At 44.5% G+C, this 27,603-nt stretch overlaps 1 protein-coding gene across 6 annotated transcripts in view; it reads left to right on the top strand.

Annotated features, from left to right (window-relative positions):
* Positions 1–27,603, top strand: part of Arel1 (apoptosis resistant E3 ubiquitin protein ligase 1) — a 51,127-nt gene that overhangs the window by 6,576 nt on the left and 16,948 nt on the right. For 2 of the 6 annotated variants that reach the window (XR_013044416.1, XM_076551076.1), the window contains exons 1-3: positions 20,791–20,999; positions 21,809–22,005; positions 23,474–23,711. Coding sequence is in view for 4 of the 6 variants with exons in the window: in XM_076551076.1 (XP_076407191.1) it covers positions 20,984–20,999; positions 21,809–22,005; positions 23,474–23,711 (451 nt within the window). In the remaining 2 variants the exon portion in view is untranslated. Of the gene's footprint in view, positions 1–13,376; positions 13,689–20,781; positions 21,000–21,808; positions 22,036–23,473; positions 23,712–27,603 lie in introns of those variants that run through there. The other 4 variants (XM_006982843.4, XM_006982844.4, XM_076551075.1 and 1 more) reach the window with 4 other exon arrangements.

The following is a 27,603-nucleotide window of genomic DNA, read 5'->3' as shown; positions in this document are numbered from 1 at the left end:
CAGATGGAAGGAGCAAGTGGGTTAAAACTCACCCAGCCTCCAGTTATAGTCAGTTGCTCTCTGTGCTACATTTTGAAATGGTTCATTTCCGGTCACCTGGAACTCAGCCACTTATCAGTACAATAACCATCAGTTGGAGAAGTTAAAATGAACGAGAGAAACCAGTTTAGGAAATATTTGAAGCTTTAAACAAAGGGATTTATTATTATTTTAATTATATATACAATGTATATAAATGTATATATATGGGGCTGGAGAGATGGCTCAGCGGTTAAGAGTACTGACTGCTCTTCCAGAGGTCCTAAGTTCAATTCCCAGCAATCACATGGTGGCTCACAACCATCTGTAATAGAAACTGATGCCCTCTTCTGACCTGCAAGCATATATGTAGGCAGAACACTGTATGCATAATAATAATCTTTAATATATATATATATACACATATATATGGGTGTCAGTATGTCTCTCTGTCCAGTGAATGCCATTGCCCACAGAAGCCAGAAGAGAGCGTCCGATCCCCTGGAACTGAAGTTAGAGGAGGCAGTGAGCCACCTGGCCCAGGTGCTGGGGACCAAACTTGGGTCCTCTGCAGGAGCAGTCGTTGGCTTGACTGCTGAGCCCTCTCTTCAGCCCCACGTGTAAAGTTTTAGCACCTTGTCAGCTATCTCTAAAGTTCATTAGGAGTTTGGGGTTTTATTGTCTTTCAGCATATGTTCTTGGGCAAATGTTTCCTGAACTCCCTTCACTTCCCCATCACTGTTATCATTTTTGCCACACACACACACACACACACACACACACACACACACACACACACACACACACACACACACACGAGTTTCTGAAATATGGATTCTTCCGTGTCCTGACTTCTGACACAAACACTAATTCCCTTGCCATATGGCAAAGGAGCATTTAAAGGGGAGAAGCTCTTTTATAGGAGTTCCATCTAAAGCAGCACCTTGTAATGTCGTTCTGTACTTAGGAAAACACTGCTTGGGCAGTTCTTTCTAGCTATCAATGATTGCACTCCATTTCTCTCTTTGAAATGTCGCCCTGTTCCGACAGGTGTCAGTGTCTGATGAAGTTGCCTTAATAGTGACGTGGTGATGAAGGATGTCAGGCTAAGATTAAAAGGTAGTATTTTCAGCCAAGCATGATGGCATGATGTCTGTAATCCAGATAGTGTTCTCAGCCTGTGGGTTATGACCCCTGATGTGGAGGGTCAAATGATCCTTTCACAGGGTTCACATATCAGAAATAACTTTATGGTTGGGGTCATCACAGGATGAAGAACTGTGTTAAAGAGTCGAAGCATTAGGAAGGTTGAGAACCACTGCTGTAATCCCATCCCTTGAGTAGTAGACAAAGGAGAATCAGGAGCTAAAGGCCAGTCTTAGCTACATGAGAACTTGTCTCAAAAAATCAAACAGACTGTCTGGGTAGAACGCTCAGTTGGTAAAGTTTTTAGGACCCGAGTCCAGACCCTCAGCACTCATGTAAAAAGTTGGATATGGCAGCAGAGGTCTATGAGTCCAGCTCCAAGGAGGCAGAGACTGGAAGGTAGGGAGGCTTGATGGCCAGCCTTCTGGCAGAATCACTGAGTTCAGGTTCAGTGAGAGAACCTGCCTGTGGAGGAAGATGCCTGGCATTTGACCTCCGGCCTCCATGGGCACACGTACATAAACATACACACATGCATCACACAAAACAAGCAAAATTATATTTTCAAGCCTCTCCTTAGGGGTCATGTTTGTAATCTCCAGACTTGGGAGGAGGGGCTAGAGGACTGGAATTTGGAATCCAGCCTGGGCCATACCGTGAGTTGCAGAACAGCCTGGGCTACCTTTCAAAACAAACTCAAAATAATTTAATTTATTTGAATAAAGTGATGAATACCCAAAAAAAAAATTCACACAGAGCCCCCATGGGCCAATAATTTTGGAAGCTACTGTTTTCTGCGCTTAGCGGGGACCGAATATGACAGGGACACGGGGCAGTTTTCTCTCTTGTTTTTCTTTAGATGTCCCACAGTACAAAGAGAGCAACTAGACAGTCAGTGCTTGTTCTCTGTGTTTTCCTACTCTATCTGAGCGGAGCTCAGAGTGATTAGCAAACCAGTCCAGACGGAAGCGGAATATATGCGACCTGTCTTTTTGTATCCTGCTACTTGCTTCATTTTGACTCTGAAAAACTATCTTGTTTTAAAGAGAATGGTGCAAAGAGACTCTAGAGTAAAGGGGCGTAGAATTGCTTTGGTCCTGATCATCTTAACCTTTCTAAGACAAAATTTTAAATTAACTCGCGAGGACTATGGCTTTCTCCAGCTTCCTACAGGCGAGAGTGACTTAGAATGATCTTCTGGAATCTTCTCTTCACACCAGGATGGCATGTGGTTGATTGTTCCAGGCCTGGTCCCAAGGTGTGTGTTCTGGGTTCTAGAACTCGTCCTCAGAAGCAGATTCAGAGCTGCAGAGATTCGGGGTTGCTCTGAAGACAGTGCAGGGACTGAAACCCTGGCTCCGTTTAGCTGTGCCACTTCTTAGGTGCAAGGGGAAATCTGTTCCAAGACAAGTCTTTCCCCGGTTCAGAAATAGACTCTAATTTGAGTAGTACTTAGTGGTGTGGGAAGACTGAACGAAACAAAGAGATGATGAACCCCAATAATTATGAGATAAGTGGAGCGCAGGGTTTAATAAAATCTTGTTAAAATTTTTGACAAGGGATTTTTTTCATATGAAACTTTTAGATAAACTTTAGAAGAAAACAGGAAGAAGTCTTTGTGACCTTGAGTTCGGCAAAGGCTTTAAAAATGTAAAACACAGGAAACAGCCGAAGAAATGGCTTAATGGTTAAGAGTACTTACTGTTTTTTTCTTTTTAAAAGATTTATTCATTTTTTATATGTATGAGTATTTTATCTATGTGTACATCTGTGTGTTGTGCGCATACCTAGAGCCTGTGGAGGTCAAAAGAGGGCATCAGGTCCCCTGGAACTGAAGTTAGAGATGGTTGTGAACCTCCATGTGGGTGCTGGGAACGGAACCTGGGTTCTCTGCAAGAACAGTAAGGAGTACTTACTGTTTTTTCAGAGTTCAAGTCCCACCAGCTAGTCAGGCAGTTCATGTCTGTAACTCCAGCTCCAGGGGATCTAACAGGCTCTTCTGGTTGTAGGCTGGAGCAAGAATATGAGAGCATGTGCGCATGTGTGCAGCCACACACACACACACACACACACACACACACACACACACACACACACACACAATTTAAAAATAAGAAACAAACTATAAAAGAAAAAGTTGATAAATTGGATTTCATCAAAGTTGGAAATGTTTACTCTTTTAAAAAGTTCAGTTTCTGATAGGTGTGGTGGCACACGCCTTTAATCCCAGCACTGGAGGCAGAGGCAGGCAGATCTCTTGAGTTCAAGGCCAGCCTGCTCTACAGAGGGAGTTCCAGAACATCTAGGGCTGTTACATAGAGAAATCCTGTCTCAGGGAAAAAGAAAGAAAAAAAGTTCAGTTTCCAGTAAGAAAATGAAAAGGAGAGCTAGAGAGATGGCTCCATAGTTCAGAGCATTTGCTAACTTTTCCAGAGGACCTGAGTTCAGTTCCCAGCACCCATGTTGAGCAGCTCACAACAGCTCAAGTTCAGGTCCGTGGAATTGACACCCTCTGGCTTTCACAGGCACCACATACACAGCAAACACACAAATATATACACAAACTCAAAACAAAACAAAAATTAAGCAAAGAGCAAACCACAGAAAATACTTGGCAAGTGTATATCTAATATCCAGTAATGGACTTACATGGAGCGTCTATGCAGAACCAAAGCTCAGTGGTAAGAAGACACAATGTTTGAACAGGAACTTACCAAAGAAACTATGCAGTAGCTAATCTGTACCTGAAAAGATGCTCAGAATTCTTAGCCCTTAGAAAATGCAAATTAATGCTGGTGTAGTAGCACAGCTTTTAATCCCAGCATTTAGGAGGCAGAGGCAAGCAGATCTCCATGAGTTAAAATGGCCAGCCAGGGCTGCAGAGTTAAATCCAGAGGTTGGGGGAGGGGAAGGCTATGAGAATGATTAAAGTTAAAGCCATGGACAGTAGTACCAAGTGTTGGAGGTGGGGCAACTAGATCTCTCATTGTTGCTCTGGATGTAAAGTAGTACAGCTGCCTTGGAAAGCAGTTTGGCAGGGTAAGGTGAAAATATGCTTCCCTATGAACTATCAGTTCCACTCCCAGGTATTTACTGCAGAGAACTAAAGACGTGTCCATACAAAAACTTATGCTTGAAGATTCATTGCAGCTTTATCCATAATAGACTAAACTGGAACTAATCCAAATGTCCATCTGGTGACTGGATAAACAACTGGACTCTGTCAGTAGAAGGGACTACTTACTACCCAGTAATCAAGAAGAATGAACTACTTACTGATGTAAGTAACAGCATGAATGAATCTAAAAAGTGGTAGACAGCTCAGCAGTTAAGAGGTTAAGGCTGCTCTTCCAGAGGAACGGAGTTCAATTCCCAGCACCCACATGGCAGCTCACAACTGTCTATAACTCCAGTTCCAGGGGACCTGGTGCTCTCTTTTGGCCTCTGTAGGCACCAGGCACACATATAGTATACAGACATTTATGCAGACAAAACACTCATACACATAAAATAAGATTTAAAAATGTTAAAATTTGAATGAGATTCTGTGATTTCTATCAGATTAGAATCGAGATTAGGTCTGAATTTATTCTAGATACATGATTTTGAAATAATCACTAGATTGAATTGCAAAGAGCTTACTGGTTATTAAATTGGGTCAAATTTAGACTAATAATTCCTTTTTTAGGAGATTTATTTTCTTTTGAGTGTATGTGCACATGAGTGCACAGGTCTCTGTGAAAGCCAAAAGAGGGCATCAGATCATCTGACAGAGTCTGAGCCATCTCTCCAGCCCCATAATATAGTTTGGGTTTTTTTCGTGCTAAGATTTAAAGTTAGTATGTGTATGACTGTTTTGCCTGCATGTAAGTATATGTATCAGATATGTACCTGGTACACATGAAGATCAGAAGACTGTATCAGATGCACTGGATCTGGAGTCACAGATGATTATAGCTGCCATGTGGGTACTTGGAAGTGAACCTGTGTTTTCTGGAAGAGCAGCCAGTGCCCTTAATGCTGAGCCATCTCACCAGCCCCCACCTTAGTAGTCACATTTTTAACAAGAGATAGGTTGGGTGTGGTGCTGCACACCTTTAAACCCAGCACTCTGAGGCAGAGGCAAGGGGGTCATTGTGAGTTCAAGGCTTGCCTATTTTACATAGTGAGTTCCCAAGACAGCTAGGATTAGGTAGAGAGACCCTGTCTTAAAACAAACAGAAAACAAGGAGTATAGGGTAGAAGTTGTATTTGAAGTAGTTAGGTTAGAACACGAAAGCTCAAGAAAACTTATGGAACTGGTGTTCCAGATGGTTGTGAGCCACCGTGGGGTCGCTGGGAACTGAACACAGGTCCTCTGCAAGAGCAGCCAGTGCTCACCTCAGAGCCGTCTCTTCAGCAGTATCCCCCTCCTTTTTGAGGTGGCGTCTCTGTAGTCAAGACTGGCCTCAGATTCTAGTCTAAGTGACCTTCCAGCTGAGCCTCCACAGTAGCTGGAACTGGAAATGTATATCACCGTTACCCACTTTCAAGCCCCACCCGCTTGGTTAGACTGATTTTCTTGAAGTTCACTTAGTCTGTGTTTGTCAGCTTTTCATGGAGGTCTCTCTCATTTCCCAAGTCTCGGGGTGCTGCGTGTGTCTATACTCTCACATACCTGTTTCCATTTGTTTTGTGGATGTCTAGCTGTATACCCTGTCGGGCACAGGTTTAGCTCTTCTGTACTGGTTAACTCTCCTTCCATTCGCCCTTCCTCCTTCATCCCCACTGTTCTCTAGACTCCCAAGGCTGGAAAACCAACATTTGTTTTAGCTTTTCACCCTTGTTTCTTTCTAAAACCTCCCAGGTCATTCATCCTATTGCTTCTAAGAACATAAAGAATGCTCTAGTCTCTCCTTCCTCTATTTCATGATAGAGACTGACTAGTTTCTAACCATCTCTCCTTTTCATCATTTCCTCCTTTAATTTTTTTTTTTTTTTGGCATGGGAGTGAACCTCATGCATGTGAGATGGGTGTTCAACCACTCAACTATATCTCCAGCCACCCCACTTTTTAAAACTTTTTGAGGCAGAACTTTACAAATTCAGGCTGGCCTTGAAGCCTTGAACTTTTGATCATTTTGTCTCTGCCTCCTGCTACCAGACTCAGTTTACTTCTTGGGGGCTTAGGGAAATAGAGGATCTTACTATGTAGCTCAGGTTGGCCTCAGACTTGGAACCTCCTTCCTCAGCTTCCTGATGCTGGGATTACAGGAAGCACCACCTTGGGTACTCTGATCTTGTCTCTCGGTCAGAAGTCTGTCTCTTTCATTCTTGTTTACCTCCAGAGTTATTTCTCTTAAAATCTGTTACCCTCTTTCTCCTTTAGTTAAAAAACAAAAAACACTTAAAAATGTTTTCTTGTTGCCTAAAGTATAAAACGAAATAATATTTCTTTGAAAATTCAAATTAGGGGTTGGGGATCTAGCTCAGTGGTAGAGCGCTTGCCTAGCAAGCACAGGGCCCTGGGTTTGGTCCTCAGCTCTGGAAGGAAAAAAAAATTCAAATTAAATACTTAATTTGTGCTCTCATTCTATCCATCTCCCAAACACTCCTCTCCCTGGCCAGGGAGTGGGGGTCCTTTTATATAATCAGAATTCCTGGTTAATGTCATAGACTTTGGGATCAAATTGTCTGACTCCTTGGACTACCAAGTAGGTGGCTTTATCAGCATTATTTTAGCTCTCTGTGCCTCTGTTCCCTGATGTAATAGAGTATATAATATATATGCTTAACACGTGGTTGCTATGAGGATTGAATGATGGAATGTGGAGGAAAGGCTCCATACAACACTACCTGGCCCACAGTAAGTTCTCAGCGAAGGCAGACTCTTGCTTGCTGTTACCATCATCCTTGAGCGAGTCCCGAGCATTCAGTGTTTTGGATGGTTGCTATGACTGTTCCCACATGGGATCTCTCTAGAAAGCCAGTTAATCCCTTGGGTAGAGTGTAGCCATCTTCCTCACTTCCTGGAGCTGCTGTGGCCTGACATAAACCACTGTCATACTTGGCAGCCCGGCAGCCTTTAGAACAAGGCACCTGCTCTGGGATGTCCCTCTCGGTCTCTCCTTCCCTGTCGTCCAAGGCTTGCTCTTCTAGAGCAGCCGGAGTTGTTCTTTTCTCACTGTGTCTCCACAACTGAGAAAGGGTAAGTGACTAGTCCAAGACCAGTGAGTGGTCAGAGTCATGTTCTTCGCCATCATTGACACCCTGTCCCTGTTGGCCTTTCTAAATTCTTTGCTTTTATAATGCTGAAATTTGTCTTCACTCTTCATTCCGGCTTGGTGTTTTTATCTGTCTCTAGGATATCATGCACATCACCCCTTATTTACTCATTCTTTAAAAAACGTTTTATTTTTGAATTATGTGTATATTTGTGTGTGTGTGGGCGGGTGTCCTTGCAAATGCAGAGAGGCCAGAAGAGGTAGTCAGAGTTTCTGGAGGTGGAGTTCTAGCAGGCTGTGAGCTGCTTGAGCGGGTCCTCTGCAAGAACAGTCTGCACTCCTGCTCACTGGGCCGCGCACACTCCTCCTGCGTTCTTCGACGCTGTTGCCTCTGTTAGGAAGACAGCTACTGTCTCTGAAGGCAGGGTTACGCTCTCCTCCCGTGTCCTCCACCCCTTGTTATCCCTCTGTCCCTGCACTTGGCACACTGTATTGTCATCTTCCTTCCATGTTGAATCAAGTGCATCAGTTTACCGGAAGCCATCTTTGCTGGTAGTTCATGGTTGCTGGCCACGGGGAGTCATTTCCTTCACTGGTACAGCCACCGGGAACTTGTCCACACTACAGTCGATAACCCTCCCCCCCACACACACACTCATTCTCATGCAAGCAACCTTAATTCAATTCAGTGGGTCACAGAAGTCAACAGCAACAAAAAGACATGAAATAGGAGAAGGGCTTGCTGGGAAGAGGCAAGGATTCAGCAGGAATGGGAGGGGAACGAGAGGATAGTAGCGGGTGAAGATGACCAAAATGCATTCTATATTTATGCACTTAGCAGAGAATTTAATGAAGATAGCACGTATTAGGCCAGTATGAGTATATAGTTAAGACACTTGCAAAAAAAAAAAACAAAAAACCAAGAGCAGGGAGTTAGTTTTCTGTTAGAACCTTGCATAGCATGCAGAGAATTTGTTCTGTTGTAGCACCTTGTCTGAGGCCTTGAGCTTGACTCTGAAAACACAAAGAGGAAAGAGGAATGAAAGGGAGAAGAAGTGGGGGAATTCTGTCTTATTTCTCTTATGCCCTGGGACTTCAGCTTTTAGCAGGTAGTCTGGTGGATGCTCGAGAAATGTGTGTTGAAGTGTAAGTCGTGCAGAGGAACCAAAGTTGTTGGTTGAAGCGTTTCTGTAGTTTTAGAAAATAATTCTAATCAAAGGGAAAATATAGCTCTCTAGGGATGGGAAAATGGCAGCAAATCGGTGTTTAAAATGTGAGTGTGTGATGGGCGGTGGTGGGTGGTGACGTGAGTGCAGGAGGTTGTGTGTGTGTGTGTGTGTGTGTGTGTGTGTGTGTGTGCTTTTCAGACATGCACAAGAGCTGTAAGGACCACGGCGGGGCAGCAGCTGGCAGCACAGCATCAGGGAGCCTCTTGGTCTCAAGTATAAAATATGTACGACTGTTTTGAACATACCAATGATTTAGCTTTAGAAAGTCATGAAACTTTTGTGTTCTCTGTTCTTATCTGTATATATAACTTGGAAATAATTTTTCCTCTCTGCTCACTTTCTCCTCCAGTAAGAGAAATATCGCAAGACATATCATTTATCCTCTTGGTTTTGGTGTGTTCTGCGTGCCCCAGTGCCCAGATCTGAGAGATAAAGATCGAGGTTTAATCTAGTCTGGCAGCACACCAGCTTTCTGTGATTTGGGGGCTTGCCCACTCTGAAGTATTACGTCATGGGACAGAGGAGGGTGAGCTCATCGTGTTCTGATTGACTGGGCTGTTCCTGGAAGGCTGCAGTCAGTTGGAGGCACCTCATTACTAGAGTGCTGGGGACCAGTTGGAGGGAGTTCACAGGAGACCCACAGGAATGCATAAAAGACTGAAGAGGCTGACTGATGAGGAAAGACTAGAAATGAAAACCGTATAACTTGGCTGAGCCAAGACAGCAGAAGTATACAACTGTATAAATATCTCAAGAATATAAACTTGTTTGGGGTGGGGAGGAAAAAAATCCAAGAGTAAAATTGAGGCGGCATAATTACAAGCCACCAGTTCAAAGCATAGGGTAGGATACTTTATTTCTGGGAATCTTCTTAGACCACTCTGCCCTTTGGAACTTGTGCCAGCTGATTTTTTTTTTAATGTTGGAGAATATGTCTGAGAAACACATTTTTTTTTCACCTTCTGCCTTGTTTTGTGGAAACCAGTTAGTGATAATAGAACTCTTGCGTGCTGCCACTATCTCTAAATTACCTGAAGCGGACCTTCACATGTGCGTTTTCTTGGCTTCTTAGAATAGTGTTTTGAGGGCTGGAAGGCTGGCTCCATGGTTAGGAGCACTTGCTGCTTTTGAAGAGGGCCTGGGTTTGGTTCCCAGCACCCAGCTGATGGTGCATAACCATTCATAATTCCAGTTCCAGGGGATCCAGTATCCTCTTCTGACCTTCACCAAGCACACATGGGGTGCATATACATACATGCAGATACACTCAAACACATAAAATAAATAAATCTTTAAAAAAATGTTCCAGTGGCATTTTGAAAACAGACTGAGTCATTAGTATGTATGAAAATAATTTTAGGAACAGTAATGTGTTTGACCCTTCAGGTGCATGTTTAACAAATCCTCTTGCTAGGCCCTTTGGAAATGATTGACTAAAATTCTCAGTTGTCCTATGAATATAGACATGGGACTTTTAAATAAGAGTTAAAATAAGAGCCAGGAATAGTTGGGAAGTGGAGACAGGAGGATGATGAGTTTCAGTACTACATACTGAGAGCCTGATTACCAACCCTCAAGGGGGAGAAAGAATAGAAATGGGAATGCTTTGCACAATTCTGTAAGTTTTCTAGCTCTTTTCCTAGAAGGGGGGGCGGTAGTAGGATGGGAAGAAAAAAAATTTTATGCTTTCTTTGATTTGTTATAGGGATATATTCGTGTTTACAAAAGGCAGCTACATAACTTTAAGATAAGACCTTTGGGATGGTTGTAGTAGCACAAGGTTGTAAGCACAGCTTTTGGGAGCTGGGACCAGAGAATTGTGAGTTCAAGGCCAGCTATGTAGAGAGATCCTGTCTGAAAGCCAGGTATCTGACTTAGCCCCCAAAGGTCGGATAATATATACATACATCTCTTCTGCAGCTTCTTGGCTCGGCCTTGCTGTGCAAAAACTGAGTATGTGTAGGCTGGGTATGTGAATGAATGACTTGGCCATCCTTGTTCCGCTTGTACTTAAAAAGACAAAGGTCTACAAATTAAAATTTGACTGACTCCTGCTTTAGTCTCTTGCACTTGAAAGCACAGTCTCTAAGGTTGAGTCTTGAAGCTCAGTAGAGGTGCTGAAGCATTGGGATAGGCATATTCATAATGGGAACAGGTTAGATAAGAGCCAGGAGGGGCTTACTTGATTTAATAGCCAAGTAGCTGATCACAAAATTGAAGAGCCACTAAAATAATAGAAATAAAACTTCATTATGATTTATTGTAACTTTTTTTTTTTTCCTTCGGTTTTTCGAGACAGGGTTTCTCTGCGTAGCTTTGCGCCTTTCCTGGAGCTCACTTGGTAGCCCAGGCTGGCCTCAAACTCACAGAGATCCGCCTGGCTCTGCCTCCCGAGTGCTGGGATTAAAGGCGTGCGCCACCACCGCCCGGCATTATTGTAACTTTTTTATACCACTTCATTATTTGAAAAAAAGGTAACTTCAACCCAGCAGGTGGTATTTGCTTGTAATCCCAGCTCTGGGAGGCAGGGACAGGAGGGAAAGTTCAGTCATTGTTGACTATACAGTGAGTTTGAGGCCACGCTGGGCTCCAGGAGACCCTATCTCCAAAAGAAGAAACAAAGAAGAAACAGAAACCCAAAAAGATAATTTGCCTATTCTCTATCCCCCTGTTAAAGAAAATAGGTCCCCCAAATTAAATGTTCTCCAGAAATAGAAACTTTTACATGGCTTTGTTTTGTTAAAAATCTGGAAAACTGGGGCTGGAGAGCTGTCTCCGTGGTGAAGAGTGTGTTCTACTGCTTTTCCAGAGGATCTGAGTTCAGTCTCCAGTACCTCTGTTGGGCAGAGCTTGGGAGGTAAAAGCAAGAAAATCAGATCAAGGCCATCCTTGGCTACACAGTGAGTTTAGGGTTACTCTGCACTACATGAGATACTATCTCAGCCGTTCTCAACCTGTATGTGTGTATCTGTGGACACCAGAAGAGGGTGTCAGATCCCTGGATCTGGAGTTACCGGTGGTTGTGAGCTGCCCAGTGTGAGTGCTGGGAACCCAAGTTAGGTCCTTTGCAAGATCAGCAATCATTCTTAATCAACTGAGGAATCTCTCCAACCACCATTTGTAAATCATTGTATCATTATATAATGCTGTTTCTGAGACTGGGCTTGTAATGTATGAGCAGTGTTGTGCTTGCTTTTTCATTTAATACTTTATTTGTGAGCATTTCCCAATCTGGTGTTTTGTTCTCAAAAGTTTCATTTTTAAATTATCGTATAACATTCTATCATGAGGATCTTTAATAGTTTACATAACTATTCCCTTGTTTGTAGATCCTTTAAACTGGTTCCAGTTGCTGGTTGACCCATGTTTTGGCTCATGTACTTGGCAAGCCCATCACCATGTGTTAAAATGCATGCATAGACTTACTCAGTTTTAATTATAGAAGTCTGCCAACTTATTTGATCTGCTGGCCTCCAGTCCTTCTGTTCTGGTTTGTTTAGCACTTTGTATTTTCTCCCTTGTTTTCCCTCAGTGGAAAGATGGGAAAACAGTCACTAAAAATGTGGCCTGTAAGGCCAGACTGTCTGCTACTTTTTGTGAGTAACTGAGAACATACCTTGCCCTTTATGTCCTGGACTGTTAAAGTCAGGATGAAGAGTCCTGTGCCTGTGTTTAAAGAGAGCTGTATCTGTGTTGTGAGTTAGGAAGTGCTGATAGTGTTTGTGCCATTGGTGAGCTTATCTCTTGCCATTTACTGATGAGTAGCCTGTTTTCATCTGCTTTATAGTAGCTCTTCATGTATGTATACCCCCGTGTATGTAAGGCCCCTTCTACTACATCTGGTCCCTGAATGTCTTTGAGAGTTGTGAACTGACTTTACTTGGTAATTTATTATGAAAGTTGACAGATTTCTCCCTTCCTTGACTTACAGGAGCAGATTTTACAGCTCCTCACTCCCTTTTTTGGTCTTGAACTCATGATCCTCCTGCCTTAGCCTCCCAAGTGCTGGGATTACAGGCATGTACTACCACACCTAGCCAGATTTTTAAAATTTAGTGATAATGTCATTTTTAAAAAATGTACATTGGGGTTTTGCTTGCATGTATGTCTGTGTGAAGAGGTCACATCCCCTGGAACTGGAGTTACAGAGAGTGGTGAGCTGCCATGTGGGTGCTGGGAATTGAACCGGAGTCCTTTGGAAGAACGGCCAGAGTGGCCAGTACTCTTAACTGTTGAGCCATCTCTCCGGCCCCCATAATATCATCTTTCACCATGTCTTGGACCTGTGGGCATGGGTGCAGAGGAGGTAGCCTGTGGGGCCGGTAGATGCGGCTCTGAAGCTCTGCTTCTTCTTGCCAGCTGAGGAGTGAGTCGTTTCTGTGCCTCTGCTGTGCGTCCATCTGGGTTCTCTCCACGTGCTTCCCACGCTGTGTCCCAGCCCCGTTGAGCTGCAGCTAGGCCTGAGGCTGGGAGGAGCCGCTTTAAGTCTGTACCCTACCTTACCTCGCTGAAAGACCGCATCTCAAGTGCTGGAGCTTGCAGGGAGTGACATGCTTGCAGGCAGCGAGGGTGCCCTTGTGGGGTGGGAGTAGCTTCAGTACTATGGAGTTTCTGTTGGAAAGCTTGGTCAGGATTTACCAACACTCAGTGACTTGGGGTGAACTTGCTGCATGTTGTAGCTCCTCTGTTGCTGGGTTGTTTGGGGGAGGTGTGTGTGCGTGGATTATGAAATCTGTTTCAGAAACAAAAACTTACTGCACTTGCTCTTTTTTCTTTATAGGAGGACCCTGGTATACCAGACTGGATGCATCTTCTGTGCTTGGTTTCGTCTTGCACTAGAGAAGTCCAGGGATGATATATTCTTGGATTGTATTTCTGCACCTCAGAATCAACTGCTTCTATGTAGAAACCCTGACTCTTTGCTTATTGGGACACACATAACCTCAATGAACATCTGCTGGACAGGTCCTTTCTGGTGACTTTTTGCTTTTTTTTTTTTTTCTTGTGCAAGTTAGAAGACAAGTGTAAGGAGCCAAAAGTTAACTGCTTTGGTGAATGACTTGGTTCTTAGAACATGGGCCCTCGTTTCAAGGTGAGTGTTACTAAGTGCACTGTGTCAAAACACAGGCAAGCACCTTTCTACAGTGTCCTTTGATTGGAGAACAGTCAGTTCACATTGTACAGTGGTTTTGTTGGCAACCATTTGCCAAGCAGACCCGCTTTCATTGATAGCTGGCCAAGACAAACACAGGTTCCCTTCTTCAGTCTTAATTACTAATGTTTACTCTCAGATCACACATTGTACATGAAATAAACTCTGTCTCTCAATAGATACACACACACACACACACACACACACACACACACACACGCACGCGCACACGCACACGCACAATGCATAGTCAGATGACAGGTTGCAGTTAGTTGTCTTCCTCTTTATGAAGTTCAGATGAGAGAGCTGCACCCTTTCCTCAGTCTCTCCTGCTGTGCCTTATAAACTCCTGTGTTTCCTAATAGACTCACTTCCACACATGTGGTCCTACAGTCCAGGGAATTGAATAAATTTATAGGGGGGGGCACTCTTTCTACTTTGAGGAATAAGTTATGTATCGGACGGACTATGCTTGTGGGTGGTGCTGGACACGTGGTTGTTGACATGCCCACCAAGCCACAGTCGTCCTCCATCCTCAAAACGGGGTTACTGCTGCTTGTAACACTGGGGAGTTTCTTAGGCAGGCCACAGACTGAACAACCACTTTTATACAACATGGACTAATAGGACAGGACAGGGCCTGATCTCAACACTGAGGCAATAGATTGTTCTGAGACTTTGGGATGTCAATCATGGGTCAGTGAGCAGACCCTCGGCCTCTTCAGCAAAAGATGCAGGGGAAGCATGGGTGGCAGTGAGGTTTGACTGGCAGAGCAGGTTTTAATATAAAGAAACGAATTCTTCCTTTTTGAAAAATGACCCTTTTTACAACTGATCTTCAGTGATGGGGCTGAAATGTATTGGATGTTGTAAACTTTAGACTATGTCTGTCTGTCAGCATTTCCTGAAGTTAGGTATTTTCAGCATCTCCTCCCTTTTCTGGGAGCGCAAGTGCTCTAGAATTAAGGAACTTGCCAGGACCCTGTAGTCAGTGAGTGATGTTTCTCTGCTAGAGTTGGCACTGCGTTCCACTTCGTGTTGCCGAACATTGGTTTTACTTCAAAAGATAACAAAAAGCTGGAGGAGCTTGTAGTCCTAATTTTAGCTTTGCTGTGAGATTCCTTACTATTAGATTGGGTGCCTTTTCTCTCTCTCTCTCTCTCTCTCTCTCTCTCTCTCTCTCTCTCTCTCTCTCTCTCTCTTAATTGCTAATTTGTGTTCTTAAATCTTTTTTCTCAGATACTTGGCTCTTCCTGTGACTTTGTTCTTTTTCATGATTCAGCATTACGGGTTCAAAGCTGGGGGCTTCAGTTAGACGTGGGCCTGTAACTCAAACCATTGTGGGAGAGAGAATCTCAGCAACTTGACTTTTCTTCCTTTCTTTTTCTTTTTTCTTCCCTTTTGGTTTTTTGAGACAGGTTTTCTCTGTGTATCCTTGGCTATCCTGGAACTCACTTGGTAGACCAGGCTGGCCTCGAACTCACAGAGATCCGCCTGCCTTTCCCTCCCTAGTGCTGGGATTAATGGCGTGCACCACCACTGTCTGGCTGCAAATGTACTTTTCTAAGCCCAGTTTTTCTGTTGTTTGTTTGCTTTACCTGTGAAATGAGAATAATAGTGTTTATCTTGTGATCACAGTTAAGGTACTTAGGATAAGATATGAAAAGCCGGGCGGTGGTGGCGCACGCCTTTAATCCCAGCACTTGGGAGGCAGAGGCAGGTGGCTCTCTGTGAGTTCAAGGCTAGCCTGGTCTGCAGAGTGAATTCCAGGACAGGCATTAAAACTACACAGAGAAACCCTGTCTCGAAAAACCCAAAAAAAAAAAAAAAAAAAAAAAAGATATGAAAAGCCCATTGGGCAATGGCTAGCCTGAATACTTAGTACTAGAGAAACCCTCATTCCCTGGGACAAGTACAACCTTTCAATATTGTGACACAATCTGGTCATTTACAAAGGTCATACTCTAGAACTGTGCAGTTGAGTTACCAATAAGGAAAAAAAAAAAAAAATCTCATAATGCTTAAGTAGATTAAAGGTTTTGTGTTGGGCCAAATTGAGAGCTATCCTGGGCTGCGTGTGGCCCACAAGCTGCAGGTTGTCCATACCTGTGAGTTACTAGTTTATGAGTACTCCTGCTGCTCCCTGAGCTTAGAGTGTCGTGGTTTGTGAGACCGTATAAGGAAGGGCAAGGATCCTGGAAGAGAGGAGTATCGGCTAAGGCGGGGAAGTAAACTGGTGGAGCAGTATGCTTACCGTGTTTCTCTATGCTTGGATTAGAGTGGAAAGGGTCCAGTGTAGTTTGCAGAGAGTGGGAGCAGCAGAAGGTGGAGACAGACTGCTGTAGACACAGACTGTTGTAGAAAGGAGCATGTTGGAGAGAGAACCCACGGCCCTCCTTGTGAACATTTGATATACTTACTGAGCTAATTAAATTAGTCATTTGGGATCTAAAAGAGCTTAAATAAATATATTGGTTCAAGTGAATATATTGGTAATGAAATAGATGTTTTAAAACTGTATTGGGGCCGAGTGTGGTCTCACACAATTTTAATCCCAGTACTCAGGAGGCAGAGGCAGTCGGATCTTTGTGAGCTTGAAGTCAGCCTGGTTGATAAAGTTCAGCTAGGGCTATGTAGAAAGACCCTGTCTAAAAACAAAGAACAAAAACAAACACACACCCCCAATAAGATAAAAAGCAACAACAACAAAAACAAAAACAGTATTAGGGTTAGGAGTGTAGCTTAGTGGTAGATCTCTGCTTAATGCTTGAGGCCTGGTTTCCATTGCAGAACTACAGCTAACAGAACTAAACTGTATCTAAAGGAAGGTCCATCTGTGAAACTCTTGAACCATAGGCATCTGAACAAAGGGAAGAACAGACATTTGATGATACCATCTAACCAATACTTTAGTCATATTTATTGTGGTTTCTACCTACTGTTACACTGGGTGAGGATTTAAATATTTTTTGGTATGTGTTATTGTTATGTATGTGTATGCTGATACAAATCCATCACGTGTGTACACTTGTGAAGAAGGCCCACGGTTGAAAAGCGTCTTTCCTTGATCACTTTTCACCTCTATTTTTTTCAGTCAGACTCTCTCACTGAACCTGAAGCTTGTTATCAATTTGGCTAGGATGACTAGCCAGTGAGCTTTGGAGATCCGCTTGTCTCTGCCCTGAGCAGGGCTGGGGTTTCAGGCTTTTTTACATGGGTTCTGGGGACTCAAACCAGATACCAACTAAGCCAACTTTGGCTCCCATAGGAGAAGTTTTAAGATTAGTTTTTGTCAGCTGGGTGGTGGCGCACACCTTTAATCCCAGCACTTGGGAAGGTGGATCTTTGTGAGTTTGAGGCTAGCCTGATCTACAAAGTGAGCTCCAGGACAGCCTGCACTACACAGAGAAACCCTGTCTCAAAAAACCAAACCAAAACAAAAGAATAAAAAGGTTAGTTTTTGTCTCATATTAGGTCTTTTTTTTTAAATGAAAAATAAAACAGGAATAAAAGAATGTAAATGCCATAAAACAAATTTTAAAACGTTAAGTACAAATTCAGAAGTAGTCCATGGATGAAAACTGAAAATGGGAGAATGTATAGACAGTGGACATGACTTTAAAAAAAGTTATTGGCATAAATTAATTAAATATGTGTATATAACCAGGTGGTGGTGGCTCACGCCTTTAATCCCAGCACTCGGGAGGCAGAACCAGGCGGATCTCTGTGAGTTTGAGGCCAGCCTGGTTTACAGAGCAAGATCCAGGACGGGCACCAAAACTATGCCGAGAAATATATTATATTTTAATATAGTCAAAATGTATATATTACGTGTGTGTGTAATACATTTTGACTATATTTGCAGGAGCATAGGTACTTTATCAGTGGCTGTGTCACTGAAGACTACCTATCAATCCTCAGGAAGGGGCAGGGCCTCATGAGTTCATCCCTTCTCCATGATAGGATATTAACAGGCTCTATCTTGTGCAGGTCTTATACAGGTAATCACAGCTCCTTCGAGTTCATGTCATGTCTAGAAGACAGCATCCCACCACTTCACTCCATCCTTGGCTCTTAAATTCTTTGGCCTTCTCTTCTCCAGTGCTCCTTGAGCCTTGAATAGGGTGATGCCAATGTCCCATTTATTGTTGAACATTCACGTCACTCTTCTTATCAATTTGACCAGCTGTGAGTCTACAGTTACCCCTGCCCACAGCAAATAGAAGGCTCTCATAACCACAGGTGACAACAGCAGCAGCCTGTGAATATAACCAGTTCTTTAGAAGGCCATTTAACAGACACAATGTGTCCATGTAGCTCAACAATGCAGTAGCTTCTCTGCCGGGGTCTGTGACCTCAGTCGTGGGCTTTTGACCAGGTTTGCTCTACCAGGAGATGGCTTTGAAAAGGCGTGGAGACAGGACATTTCAGGGTGTGGATGTGCGCGTATAAAGGATCCGACTGGGCAACGTAGAATGGATAATGAGGGGAAATGATGAGTGAGTGTATGAGATATGGTTGAGGAGAGCAATATAGGGTGTAACAGGACAGTTGGGGCAGAGAGAACCCCTGAGAGCCAGGGAGGCTGGGTAACAACATTAAGGAGGAAGGAGAAAGGGAGACGATGTAGAGGATTACACGTTCAGAATGTGACCTTGGGGAAATCTTGGAGAAGGGTGAGTATTTTAGGGAAGGTTTTGAGCTGTGATGCTAGATCAGGGGTGGTTTATAAAGGTCAGACCAATGGGTGAGGAAGTGACAGAGTTAGTTCCTGACTCATGTGTTCTGAGAGGAGGAGAGTCGTTGGGAAAAAGTGGTCATTGGTCCTGGGGTGTGAGCTGCAAAGAGGATTGTGGTAGAGATGAAGAAATGACTTGCTGAAAAAGGGCTAAGTGATGTAAAAGACAGTACTAATCATTTGGTTGAGACATAAATGAATAGGGGGAGATAATGACCAAGGGTTCAAAAAGGCAAAGACTGTGAAAACTTACTGTGTTCCAGGCATAGTTCTAGCCTAACACTAAATTCTCACATCATGCAAATAGACATGTGAGTATTCTCCCCATTTGACAGAGAACTGGCACAAAGAGGAGATGGCTTGGCCAGGGTCACAGTTTGAACTTGTGAGTCTTAACTCAAGGATCAAGGCACCTGCTGTGTTCCTCTGTATCTTACTATTTGTTAGGCTCTCTGGTTGTCAACCTGTCATCGCCATGGAGAGTTATACCAGAGTCACTCGCTAAAGGAGGTGACAGCAAACACTAAGTCTTAACTGGTTACAACAGCACAAAAATTGTGACGCTCACAAGGTGGTGCAGGTAGTCAGAGCTCTGCCCTGCCTGTTTGCCAGCTGCCTCACGGAGGGAGGGTTGCACTCGTTGGAGGAGGGTGAGAGTTGCCTGCTCCGTGTCCAAGCTGTAAGTCTCCTCCAAGGATCAAGAGGCTTGAGATGACAATGTCATCAGCCACATGCATTTCACTTTTGTCAGATGCCACAGCTTCCTCCAGGCCTGGAAGTTTGGCATCCAGCTTCACATTGGGTGGCCACCCGTTTTAGAAGTACCTCAGACAGCTAAACTCCCGGTTTGATGCCATGGAACCATCTAGTATAGCCTGGAAGGTGCAGAGAGAGGCTTGTAAGCCACACGGTGACAGCTTTTCTACATAGAGTCCCCAGAGAGGAGCGAGTGTTTGCAAGGAGGCGCAGTAATTGTAGTCTCAGGCTTTGGGCCCCAGGTCGTCTATAGAGACATCTAGAGCGTCTTGGGGAATACCCGAGACTGCCCGTGCTGACAGTTCCGCTGTTCCTTTGTGGCTTTCTTTTCTAGCAGCACTTTAGACTCATCTACAGGAATTCCTGGGAAAGTCGAGATGGTCATTCCTTAAGTTACTCTCTCTGGAGGTTTCATTTAATGTATTATTGACACAGGACCTGGGAGGGGGCGTTTTCTGTCTCCATTATGTGTGTCTGTACACGTTCAGTGTGTCCATACATATGTGTGCAGGTGCCCTTGCACATACATGCATTCAGGGGAGGCCAGAAGTTGACATTGGGTGTCTTTCTCAGTTGTTCTTCATGTCACTTTCTGAGACAGCAGTTCTCACTGATCCTTGGAGTTGATTTTGCTCTACCAGCTGGCCCACGAGCTCAAGGAGTCCTGTCATGGCTGCTTCTCGCACACCTGCTTAGCAGGGGTCCTGGGGCATCAGACTTCAGGTCCTCATGCTCCTCAGCACCTTTGGTTTGGGTCTTGAGACGGGGTCTTGAACTGTTGGCGGTCCTCCTGTCTCAGCCTCCCAAGTACTTGGGTCTCCTCTCTCACTCTTAAAAACTTAAGCACAATCAGATGGAAAAGCACACAGGCGTTTGCTTTCCTGTCCCCTTTTCAAAGCTGTTTTGTGCCCGCCAAGATCTGAGTCCAGAAATATTTCGGTAAGTCCTGTCTCTAAGTAGTAAGTGCTGGGTGCTGCTGTAGAAAAGGGGCGGTGGGGGGACGACAAGTTGAATGGCAGTGGAAATGTCCCCTCTGACTCGGGCCTTAGTGGACACCACTTAGGATGAAGGTGCCATCCCTTCTCCCTTGTTCCTCTCCCCAGCCTTCTGTTGAAGTCATCTTCCTGAGGGCCTGTTAGTTTGTGTGGTTTGGTAATGTCGGGAATGACTTCTCTGTACCCACTGCTTATTCTCGGGATGACCCAGAGTTCATTTTAGTTACATAATGCCAACACGGTGACCATGTTTACTTGTAAAAAAAAAAAATCTTCAGTTTATCTAGCTGTTTCTACTTAGCTGAATTACTTTTGGAGGGCAAATAGCATTCAGGGGAAGCATTGCATTATCTTCTTTCCTTGCGTTAACTAGTACCGCTTTGCATGGAAGAAGGAAACTGTCTTGGGAACCCAGAGTCTGAAGATGAAAGCTGTCTAATTTCATTTTGTCATTAGCCTAAAGCAGGAGGCTGCTTGTGGTGTTCCGAGAGTGGTCAGTAGATTCTAACCTTTGTAGGGAGTGCTGTGACCTCACTATATTTGTGTGACCCATGGCATCGCCCCTGTCAAGCTTGGCAGAGAGGACGGGGGTGTCAAGGCACTAGACTAGAGCAGGCTGGCTTAAGCCTTACGCTCTCCTTCCCTTCCACCCTAGGTGGCTTTAAGAGGGTTGGGGACACTGACCACACTCTGTTTTGCAGTTGCAGCTGTGATCCTGGGCTGTCCGTCGGCGTTGAAGAGACCTGATGTTTTACGTTATTGGTATGTGAGAGAAAGTTCTTGTGCTTGTCTTTTCACTATTGTTGTCTAGTTCCCATTTGCCTCCTTATCTCTCTTCCTTCTCCTTGAAAATGGAGCTAGAAATATTTTCACTTGTGCCAGAAGGTACCTTCACACAGTTGGCAGAGAAGTTCATTCATTTGGGAAATATTTATTGAGTAGTCACAGTCTGTGCCAGACAGTGTTTACTGTAAAGTCCAAATCAAGACAAAAATCTGCCTTTAAGGAGTTCACACTATGAAGGGGGGGGGTGGACAAGGAGGAAGAAGTTTGAGGAAGCCCAAGAGAAGGAACCCCTAACTGCTGGGGCTCGTGGAAGGCTTCCAAATGGAGAGTGCCAAAGAGCACGTGGATTTGACTGCTTCTGGGGGGGGGGGGCAGCACAGGCGGGAAGGTGGGGGGCGTTGTGTGGGTGTCCTGGAGTAGAACGGGTCAGCAGACTTCTTGTAAAGGCAGGAGAGCAAATGTGCTCCCGTTCTGAAAAACATTTAGTATTCTTCCAATTCCCAGCCCTGCCCGGGTGGTGCACAAGCTGCCAGTTTGTTTAGGACAGGGTGAGGCAATGTCCCAGCATAACTTTATTTACGGAAAACTGGCAGTGTGTGGGATCTGCCCCAAATACTGGAGTTACCTACTCCTGGTCTAGAAGTTTCTCTCTTTACCTGGTCTAGTGTTTGTTTTTACAATGTTGCAGACTCATCTAGACGTCCTGTAAGCTTTGGAGGCTGACCACATGTGCTGTGGAAGCTGTCGTGTGTAACTGGCAGGTGGTGTGCTTCTCTTCTACACAGGTGGAATCACAGTGTCTGTGGTTGCATTCTTCTTCACAATTAAGTTCCTCCTTGAGCTTGCCGCACGTGTAGTCAGCTTTCTTCAGAATGAAGACCGTGAGCGCCGCGGGGACCGGACCATTTATGACTACGTGCGGGGAAATTACCTGGATCCCCGGTCCTGCAAAGTGTCCTGGGATTGGAAGGACCCCTATGAGGTGGGCCACAGCATGGCCTTCCGAGTGCATGTAAGGGAATGTTTCTGTCTCCGTACCCATAGTGGTTTCTGAGTCACTTGCTTTCCAGGGCACAGTGCTGTCTTGGTGGTGCAGGCTGATGCTAACATTTTCCCTTGTTTTTCAGTCCCTCCCAGGAACTTGGGGATTGTTAATATCTGAAGAGCCTTGACTTTTCCTATTCTTTTGGTTTACTGGGTACACGGCTATGATGAAGTGTAAAGCCTAATAAGAAAAGCAGTATTGAGGCTGGTTGGATTTGCACTACTATGATGCCAGCACGTGGGAGGATCAGGAGTTCAATGTCATCCTTGTCTACATAGGGAGTTCAAAGCCATCCTACGCTGTATGGGACTCTGGCTCAAAAATTAAAAGCCCAAAACAAACGTCTTTAATCCCAGCACTGAGGAAGCAGAGGTGGGCAGATCTCTGAGTTCTGGGCCAGCCTGGTCTACATAGTTCTAGAGCTGTATTGTGTAACCTTGTCTCAAATGGGAGGGAGAAGAAACACAAGAGAAGAAGGAAGTGTGGAAGGAGGTGTTGTAGATCAGGAATTAGTAGATCTAGCCTGAAAGCCCAAGCAAGCCCGTTTCTGTAAACGCTGCCGCCGCCGCCGCCTCCTCCTCCTCCTCTCTTCTTCCTCCTCCTTTCCTTTTTTCTTTCCTCCTCCTCCTCCTTTGTTATTGTTGTTTTAGAGACAGGGTCTCACTCCGTAGCTCTGGCTGTCCTGGAACTCACTATGTGGACCAGGCTGGCTTTGAATGCGCAGAGATGCACCTGCTTCTGTCTCCCAGATTCTGGGATTAAAGGCGTGCGCCACTCTGACCGCCTAGCATTGTAAATGCCTTTTCATTAGAACACAGCCATGCTCATTTGTCCTTCAGCTGCCTTTCATTTGTATAATTAGGGTGGTTGTATATGGTCCACAGAGCCATAAACATTTACTCTCTGGCACTTTAAAGAAACTTAACAACCCGTACAGCGCCCTCTCCACTAGGTCGGATTCAGTTTGCCCAGTGAGTCTGAATCCCTCAACCTTTGCCGGTGCCTCCTTTCTCGGGGCCAATGCTGGATGCTGTGCTGTTGGCTAACTGCCTCACACTTGGCTTAGTGTTGGCCGTAGAATCGTGCTGGGAACCCTGAGGAGGCAGCGGTTCCCGTTCAGAAAGCTCGGGTTGAAGTGGGCCTGTTCTTGACTCCGTGCTGTATGCTGCTGCCCTGTCCTCCAAACAGGCCAAGAACTTGTCCATGATTTCACGGTTTCCCTTGTGTGTATGATAGCCTCTCACTGGGTTCCTAAGAGCAGACCTGAACGGAGCAGGCAGGCACTGGGGTTTACCAGTGTGACCGACCTTGGCCAGCTGCTTCCCCTGCCCGCACTCTGATCATGTGGGAAGTGGTTCTTTGCCTCAGTTTCACTAACGGGCGCCCACCCTCTCCTCCTGTGCAGTTGTTCTATAAGAACGGACAGCCTTTCCCCGCACATCGGCCTGTGGGACTGCGAGTTCACATCTCTCACGTCGAACTAGCAGTGGAAATTCCGGTGACCCAGGAAGTCCTCCAGGAGCCAAATTCCAACGTCGTAAAGGTGGCCTTCACTGTGCGCAAGGCTGGACGTTATGAGATCACTGTGAAGCTCGGTGGATTAAATGTGGCCTATAGTCCCTACTACAAAATTTTTCAACCTGGTGGGTTCTTGGTTCATTCTTGGTTTCTCCCTTTACTCCCTGGTCCCTTCTTTGTGCTTTTTTGTCCTTTCGGGTGGGGTGGGGTGGGGTGGGATCCAGGGCCCATGCCAAGCATGGGCTCTGCCACTGAACAGGACTCCCAGTTCCTTAAAAAAATAACACTTAATATTGAGATTATGTTCCCAGGCCACAAAATTCATCAATTTAAAATGCAATGGGGTGTAAAATTGATTGCTCAGCAGATATCACCACATTCATTTTCATTACGGCACTGAGGAACTCCAGACCTATTAGCAACATTGTTGCCAAACCCCAACTACAGCCTCTAGTCTCTTGCTCTGGAGCTGCCTTCTCTGGAGGGTCTATCAGCACAATCATAAAATATGAGGCCTTTTTTGACTTGTTTGACCTAATGTAATGCTTTTCAGGTTTATCCATGCTCTATCATGTTTAGTTCTTCTTTCTTTTACTTGACAAGTAATATGCCATGTGTTGTTTGTCTTTTTGTAAGCTATGGACATCTGCATTATTTCTTTCCATGCTGCTTCTAGACTAACAAGAGGAAGACTACTGTGAACATTTTCGTACATGTTCTTGTCTGTCTGTCCATCTGTCCGTCCGTCCACCCACCCATCTATCTGTCTATCTATCTATCTATCTATCTATCTATCTATCTATCTATCTATCTATCTCTACCTATCTACCTACCACCATTTATTGTGGGGGAACATGTCTAGGCCACGGTGTGCGTGTAGAGGTCAGAGATAGCTTGTAGAGTCAGTTCTTTCCTTCTTCCATGTGGGTTCTGGGGATCACACTCAGGTCAGCAGGCTTGGAGGCAATGTTTTCTTTTCAAATGAGGAAAATAGTAATGCTTTTGCGGTCTTTTTGGCATCTGTGTATGGGTCTGTGTGGGCATGTGTTTTTATTTCTCTAGGAAGAAATTGCTGAGCAGTCAGTCTGATAGGCTCTTAAGGGCCAAGGATACCAGAATAGAAAGGAGGTACATTTTTTAATTTTTTTAAAAGACTTTTCAAGTAAAAGCACCTTGGCCCACATCCACTGGTACTGTCAATATGTATTTTACTTCACACTGAAGAGCACCTGCCCACGATCATGCCTTTATGCCAGATAACACATGCTCACTGACATTGAGGTCCAAACTGTGATTTCTAACTCTTGACTCTTAGTTCTACAACATCAGTGTTTAGTGTGTTGGAGTCCTTCTGTGCTTTATGCTCTCCTGGAATTGTTTTGGAGATGTCATTAGGTATTGGCTAATTTGGTATCCATAAAAATGATAGGTCCTTTTGGAGGTCACACCTAATGACTGAAGTCTTAGGGAGATTACCGAGTCTCTATTGACTGGCCCTAACTCTGTCTGTCTAGAGCAGGGAAGACGGAACAAGTGTCTGCACCGGTCAGCCTCCTTTGCCTGAATGCCGCCCACACAGACGCTTTCCACCTGAATTGCACATTCTTCTTCCCACCAGTGGAGAACTATTTATATCCTTACATACCATCTCTGTTCCAAATTAAACTTCTGAGGATTCTGTATTCACATGCATGATAAATAAGAGATCGGGTATACTCCTACCTAGTTTTCCATTGGTAACATCTTTCAGATTGTAGCGTATTGGTGATGTTTCTGACATTAATACAGTTAGTACTGTGATTGGTACAGAACATGGGGCTGGAGAGATGGCTCAGTGGTTAAGAGCACTGGCTGCTGTTCCAGAGGATCCAGCTTTAATTCCCAGCCACCCCATGGCAGCTCACAACCATCTTGTAACTCCAGTTCCAGGGCATCCTACAACCTCTTCTGCCTCCATGAGCACCAGGCATGCACATGGTGCACAAACATCCATTCAGGCAAAGCATGCATACACATAAAATAAAGTAAAAATTGTTAAGTTTGTTTGTTTGTTTTTTTAAAGGGCACAGAGCATTTCTGCCATCATACAGCTCCTCCCTTGTATTACCTTCTGTAGCTATCTACACTCATCTTCTTCCACAGACTGGTTTCCGAACCCTGGGAAACCAGTAATCTATTTACCTTTTGGGGGGTGGGGGTGGGGAGGTTTTCCAGATAGGGTTTCTCTGTATAGTTTTGGAGCCTGTCCTGGATCTCACTTTGTAGACCAGGCTGGCCTCGGACTCACAGAGATCCACCTGGCTCTGCCTCCTGAGTGCTGGGATTAAAGGCGTGCCCCACCATCACCCGGCCTATTTTCCATTTCTTTTACAAAAACCAGATATGGTAACCCATGTCAGCAATGATCTGTAGTGCGGGCACTCAGGAGGTAGAGGCAGGGAATCAGAAGTTCTAGGTCTTCCTTGGCCAGACCCTGTCTCAAACCACAGTCCCAAAGCCAAAGCAAGTTTCTATACTAGGTTATTTGAAGGGTGTTAGAGGGTGTTAGACTCATACTGAGCAACTTCTCAAGGCTGGCTGAATTTCGGAGATTCATCTAGTTGGTTCCACTTTGTGGGTACTGTTCAGTGGTATAGTTATCTGTTTAACTGTTCACCCATTGAAGGACACACTGGTGGTTTCCTGTTCTTTTTTTTTGGTTTTTTGAGACAGGGTTTCTCTGTGTAGCTTTGCGCCTTTCCTGGAGCTCACTTGGTAGCCCAGGCTGGCCTCGAACTCACAGAGATCCTCCTGGCTCTGCCTCCCGAGTGCTGGGATTAAAGGTGTGCGCCACCACTGCCCGGCGGTTTCCTGTTCTTAACTATTATCAACACAGCTGCTATTTACATTCATGTACATCTTTTTTGTGTGAAAGTAAGTTTTCATTTCTCAAGGAAATGCCCTGGAATGTAGTTACGAACGTATTTGATAATCAAATCTTGAGGGTTTTTTCTTTTGGTTTGGTTTGGTTTTGCTTTTTCAAGACAGGGTTTCTCAGTTCAGCCCTGGCTGTACTGAAACTCATTCTGTAGACCAGGCTGACCTTGAACTCACAGAGATCCACCTGGCTCTACCTCCCAAGTGCTGGGATTAAAGACGTGCGCTGCCGCCACCACCCGGCGAGAGCCTTTTAAGATAAATTCTATGCACTAGTCCCTTGTCAAACATTTAAAATCTGGCTTTTCTTTTCGTTCTAATAGGATATCCCATGATGTGAAAACATTTTTTTTTTTTGGTTTTTCGAGACAGGGTTTCTCTGTGTAGCTTTGCGCCTTTCCTGGAACTCACTTGGTAGTCCAGGCTGGCCTCGAACTCACAGAGATCCGCCTGCCTCTGCCTCCCAAGTGCTGGGATTAAAGGCGTGCGCCACCACCGCCCGGCGTGAAAATATTTTTAATATCAATAAAGTTTCTTTCCTTTCACGATCATGCTTTTAATGTCTAAGATCTCTGGCTAATTCCAGATCCTAAAGATTTTTCTCCATTGGTTTTTCTAAAAGTTTCATTATTTCACATTTTATGTTAAAGCTATGCTCCATTTTTAGTTAATTTTTGTATGTGAGATTTATGTCAAGGTTTTTTTATTTTTTATTTTTTTTTCTTTCTTGAAGCTCTCTGGTTGCCGACAGACCATATGTTAAGAGGGTTGTCTTTCCTTCATAGATAGGGCTTTGACATCTTTGTCAAAAATCAGCTGGGGACATGTGTGGTGGTCTGTCTGCGGCTCTGTACTGTACCATTGGCTGATGGGTCTGCCCCCCCCCCCCCCAGTCGGTACCAGAGCTTGGATTACTGTCCTTGTCATATCGCCTACACTGGCTCCTCTCCATTTATTCTTCAAATTTATAATTCAAAATTGCTTTAGCTAATTCCAGTTCCTTTTCCTTTCTATCCGGATTTTGGTATAGTATCTAATTGATGAGTATTTTTCTAGAATTTTAGTAAGAATTGTGTTAAACCTGTATTTCAACTTGGGCAA

This window comes from Peromyscus maniculatus, chromosome 14 (genome assembly GCF_049852395.1).
Source record: "Peromyscus maniculatus bairdii isolate BWxNUB_F1_BW_parent chromosome 14, HU_Pman_BW_mat_3.1, whole genome shotgun sequence".
Taxonomy (NCBI): Eukaryota; Metazoa; Chordata; class Mammalia; order Rodentia; family Cricetidae; genus Peromyscus; species Peromyscus maniculatus.
Note: the sequence above shows the minus strand (reverse complement) of the source record. Positions and strands in the feature narration are given on the sequence as shown.